We start from the raw sequence: 5,829 nt of genomic DNA, 5'->3' as shown, positions 1-5,829 counted from the left end.
TTTTTTTTTTTTTTTACGATGGAAACGTTTCCATCCATAATTCAATCACTAACTACTAACAGAAATTTTTCGTCGATAGTTACCGACTGAATTATGGACGGAATATAACTGTCGGTAATTTCAACCTCAAATTATCGACAAAAATATTCCGTCGGTAAATTCATTACTATTTAGCGAATTTCTGGTAGTGATACAAATAAAAAAAATGATTTTGTTAAAGCAAGTTTTAATTGATACATGTTTTCTTGATCATAATTAATTTTTGCTTAAAACAATTAACTAATTAAGAAAATTAGTTTTTTTTACTAGAAATATATGCATTTTTCTTTTTCGTTCAAATCATTACATTTTGCTTGATTTTATCAATGAAATATGATACTATAGAAAAAACCATTTTATTGTAGAAACAAAACAAATTGCATGAATTAGACATGTTTTGAAAAAAATACATTTCTACTTCATGGTTTTGTTTGTTATGTTTCATGTGAATTTCAATTTTTAATATTTTATGATTAAATAAAAATTAAATTCTAAAAAGTTAAGTTATTAAAACTAGTCAACTCCATGATTTAAATTATAATTTGGGCAAACTAATCCGGTTTAACTCTAATTAATGTAAAAAAATATTTTATTTTCTTTTTAAAAAAATATTAAGTTGATTTTTCTTTTTATTTTTTTGAAAATTGATTTTTGACCACAAGCTGCATTTAACATTGAAAAGATTATCCAAACATTACTAACATTTAATAAAATAAATGCATATATTTAATAGAATAGATTAGTGGAGCCAAAACACGAGAGTGCATTCCGTTTCTTGCAAGGAGGGCTTTTTTTTTTTTTTTTCATGAAACACAATCCATGAAGGATAACATGAGACAATAAATGCTAAAAAAATTCTTAACGCTAACCACAAACTAAGTTGTGGAGTTGAGAAACAGATGTATATGAAGATTGTTGATCATGAGTTGTAGGGAGCTCTTTAATTTCTTAAAAAACCATTGTTTTTAGAAAATACAAAGACGATAATATAACTTTATTTTTATAAAATTATTTTTTATTTAATTATATAATAAAAAAATATAATCAAAATAAAAAATCAAACATAATTAAAAGAATGGTTATGATGGGCTTCTAAAAAAAATGCTTGCTAATATTAAAAAAAGATTTCTATAATCTTATTTGAAAATAAACTAAAATTTAAATATTTAATAAAATAAAATCTAAAATATATTCTTAATTAATTTAATAATTTAATATATTTTAACTTGACTAATTCTTAAAAAATTTAATTGAAATTGTTGGAAAATCATTAAAAAAACCTAAGTGTGTATGCCTAAACTCTTTTTTTTTTTATTATTCTTTTTCAATTGGAAAAATAATATTTTTTAAAGCATCCTCGACAAATACAAAAGTTACGTTGTCATCAAATTGAACAAATAATATTTTTTTAATTTTTAAAGCATCCTCGACAAAGACAAAAGTTACGTTGTCATCAAATTGAACAAATAATATTTTTTTTAAATCTTTTTTAGATGAAGCATCCTCGACAAAGACAAAAGTAGTTGTGTTGCCTGTATGTCAAGTTTTCAACATCGAAGAGGTGGCCAAAACTATGGGCAAGAGTTTCACTTAAAATACCTAAAAACAACCCTCATATTACCCTATTAAACCAATTCCTTAACTTAAAAAATCAAATTAAATTAAAAAAAATATTGCTTTCAACCTTGATTATTTTTTTCAACTATATTGAAGGATAAAAATATTTTAATAACACTCTTTTCATCATCAAGATAAACATTTTCATATTAAATTTGACTATTTTTTTCAATAAAGACTAACTAAATCACCTCTTTTTCTTTCCTCAATTTTTTTGCCCACTATTCTCTCTCTCTTCTTTCTTACAAACTCATAAATGAAAATTTATTCAAAATAAAGTTTCGAACTAATTAAAACATGTAATTGTTAAACTAAAAGGATAAAAAAAGAAGAAATTATAAAAAATCTTAGGGCTGCCGTTTTACCTAACATTCAACTGTGATTCCCTCATTTTTATTTTTATTGTTTTCCTCATTCCCTTTATTATTTTTATTTTAATATATATGCGTGTGTCCGCTTATGCGGGGTGACCCAGAACAACACAGTAATGCTCTGGACCATCCAAGCTGCACTGTACAGTAAAAGAAAAGAGTTGTTGGACATTTGCTAAAATTTATATACTTCCGCGCATGAATCGAAGTTCTCATGGTGTGTGTGACCTCTTCTTTCCGGGCAGAGAATGACCTCTTCTGACTCAGAACAACAAGAAAGCGTACAAGCAGCGATTGATACACCGTTACTCAGCACGTCATTCCTTGCGGAGTGGTGGGAAAAAAAGGTAGATTCGGCACAAACTTTAATGGGACGTTAATAACGAAGACAATTGAAATTGAGTTTCTATACTGTTTTTACCGATGCTCAATGCTCCCCAAACTTTCATAGACATTCATTAGCAAGCAATTTTTATTTTTTTTTATAGGAGAAAGCATTCCCCAAACATTTGCTTATTAGTTTTGCTGATTATATATCTTTTCCTCTTCGGGGAATGTCATTCATGTATTTATAGCATGCACATTTTAATTATTTTTTAGTTTTTAAATTTGAGTAAATCTTATTTTCTAAAAAACATACTTTATATAGGTATAAATAAACGAGTAAAATTCTAACTATTCTAAATTCTTATAAAAACTACATGTCCTAAATTGAATTTAAAATTTGCTATACAAATCTTAAATTTTTTACCATCACGCTATGCCATTTGGAGACTTAATTATTCTTTACACACACATGAGAGATCATTATTTAACACGTTTTTGTTATTATTTTAAATTAGTTAGAAAAAAAATATTGTTTAAACCTGTTGGTATTTACGTTTGAATAATTTCGTATGGAGTTTAAATTTGATTACATTGGCGTGTGTATATATTTTCTTCACGTTTGTTTTGATTGCTGGCATGTATTATAAATATCGACATCTGAAAATATATAAGAAAGCTTGGGAGCACAAAGGGAGTTGAAAGTAAGCGGAAGATCATCAGGTTATAGAGTACACCAATTAATTTTTCTGTTTTACATTGTGGTTGCTATTAATAGAGGAAAAAAGAGAATCGGTTTGCTGGTCGTTACCCCACTTTTTTCTGCGGTACTGCTCTCTAAACGTGGGCTGAATCAGGCTGAGAGAGAGAGCGCCCAACAATGGCCAAGCATGAAAGCAGGAATGTTACAAAAACATTTCATGCTTCTAAAACCCGGAAGGCAAAGAGCCAATGTCGTGGCTCTCCTAGCGGCCTCATCATTCACTTAGATACTCTCTAATATTTCCTAATTAACCCATATATTTAGGCACAACAAACTTGCAAAATCTTGCTCTTTATATACCTTGTTGCCCCATAAGGGATCTAGCATAACATTTTTAACATATCGAGAGATAGAAATTATATGTCAAAGGTTGTACCAACTTGTTTTTTAGTACTTTGTTTTCGCCAGCATATATAATGGCATCGCCATTGAAATCTATCTTAGCAACGTTGCTGCTTTTAGCCATTGCATTGCCTGATTGCCAGGCAAAATCTAAACCTTCCCTCTTAGGGAAGCAAGCCATTCACCATGCAATTGGACGACAAGCCAACCACATTGAACTTCCCAAACGCCATAAACCAAAGTTCCGGCCAGGCCCATGGAAGAAAGCTCATGCAACTTTCTATGAAGGCGGCTCAGGAACATTTGGTATTGATGCCTTCTTTTCCCTTTTTCCTATATTTTTACCCGACTTTACAAGTGATCGATGATCTTGCTCACCTTACAAAACGACCAAATCCAACTTCCAATATGAAAAAAAGAAAAGAAATGGACTTTTCTTTAGCTAAAATTTCATTCAATACTGTGAGGCTGCCTGCCAAGAGCAGTATGAGAGCATTTTTCTATATTTTCATAAAAAATTGGATTGTAGGAAAAAAAAAAATCATGTCCTCAAGCTTCTGACGACATTAATTGTAACTACAACTAGATTATTTTCATTGTTCCTGGACTAACTTATAAAAAAACATTTTTGTTCAGGGGGAGCATGCAATTACAAAGATGTTGCAGGCGAAGGCTATGGCATGAATACAGTTGCACTGAGCAGTGTTTTGTTCAGAAATGGACAGGCTTGTGGTGCTTGTTTCGAAATCAAGTGCGCTGATAGCCCTCAATGGTGCAGGCTAGGGCAGCCATCTCTCTTTGTCACGGCAACTGATCATTGCCCACCAAATCCATCTCTCCCAAATGACAATGGAGGCTGGTGCAATGTGCCACGTGAGCATTTCGATATTGCCAAGCCTGTATTTAGTCGGCTTGCTGGGTACAAGGCCGGCATTATTCCAATCCAATATCGCAGGTCACATGACTTTTCAATCTTTTCCCATTTAGCAAAATTATAACATTTAGCTGGCCAACTAGGATGCTTGGGTTGAGTTTCTTAATTAAAAGGGTTCATTTTCTCTGCAGGCTTCCATGCAAAAAGCAAGGAGGTATTAGATTCACTATATTGGGCAATCGTTGGTTCTATCAGGTCATTGTGTGGAATGTAGGGGGAGCTGGAGATGTTGTTCGTGTTCAAGTGAAGGGTGATGACAAGCTCAAGTGGACGCAAATGGAACGACATTGGGGGTCAACTTGGAAAACTAGTGCTATTTTGCTTGGAGAGTCGCTATCCTTCCGTGTTAGAGCAAGCGATGAGAGATACTCGACTTCATGGCATGTTACCCCTAAAAACTGGCAATTTGGCCTGACATACGAGGGCAAGAACTTCAAATAGCGTGCAAAAAATATTTCGGTAGGGAAGATATTTGTGTCCTGGTTGCTAAATCAGTAAAGTTTGCAGGCCATGGACACACACATCTGGCTTTATAATAACAGAATCAATAGAATTCAGCTTCAGCATCTAGGGTAGATTTATTTATATTAACGGCCATTGTAGTGATACTGACTGCAGAAGAGAATAACGATCCAACTGGCATCAATTGTGTTTACAAGACAATATGAAATTTTTTTTATTAGCTTTGTTATCCACAAAGTTTCCCTATCCCTTCTCTTTATGTTCTTCAAGTTCTCCATTTATTACAATAATCTTTATGTTTCCCAATATCATCACTACATCATCCTCTGGATTCTTAATCAAACATAAGCTAGACTTGATACAATGCTGTCATGTGTAAACCTCTCCTTTTCAGTGCAGATACGTGATGGGAGACATCCAAAGTGAAGCAGAATTATTAACTGAGCGATTGATGAAAGAAAAAACGAAATAGCATGCTCACCACATTTCTGACACCATCTCAATCCACAACATGGGTCTAAATGAATATACGTTTCAGAATTAAAGATTGATGAGTCAACAATTTTAACCTAATTTTTTAATTTAAGGTTTTAAAATGAAACAGGTTTGATAAATATACTCAATTTAAAATATTTGAATTTAATTGATAGTGAAATCCAAGATGATATGGGCTTGAAAAACATGATAAATCCAAGGTAATATGAGTTTGGTAAATATTCCACACCCAAAATTTTTGATTTGACAATCAACCAAATCCAAAATAATATGGACCTAATGAATATGCCAAACCCAAAATATTTGAGTCCAAACTTAAAGTAGTATGAGATTTGACGACTATATTAAACCCAAAATATTTGGGTTTGACAATCAACCAAACCCAAAGCTATATGGGTTTGGTGAATGCACTAGACCCATGACACTTGAGTTTGACAATCAGTCAAACTCAAAGCAACATGAGGTCTAGCAAACATGTCTAA

At 31.9% G+C, this 5,829-nt stretch overlaps 1 protein-coding gene across 1 annotated transcript; it reads left to right on the top strand.

Annotated features, from left to right (window-relative positions):
* Positions 1-3,530: 3,530 nt before the first annotated feature.
* On the top strand, positions 3,531-4,831 carry LOC105115160 (expansin-A4-like). Its single transcript, XM_011011969.1, has 3 exons — positions 3,531-3,762; positions 4,093-4,411; positions 4,522-4,831. The coding sequence occupies exons 1-3, from the start codon at positions 3,531-3,533 to the stop codon at positions 4,829-4,831; spliced, it is 861 nt and encodes a 286-aa protein (XP_011010271.1).
* Positions 4,832-5,829: the final 998 nt, after the last annotated feature.

Source organism: Populus euphratica, unplaced genomic scaffold, assembly GCF_000495115.2.
Source record: "Populus euphratica unplaced genomic scaffold, PopEup_1.0 scaffold646.1, whole genome shotgun sequence".
Taxonomy (NCBI): Eukaryota; Viridiplantae; Streptophyta; class Magnoliopsida; order Malpighiales; family Salicaceae; genus Populus; species Populus euphratica.
This window is presented reverse-complemented; position numbering and strand designations above follow the sequence as displayed.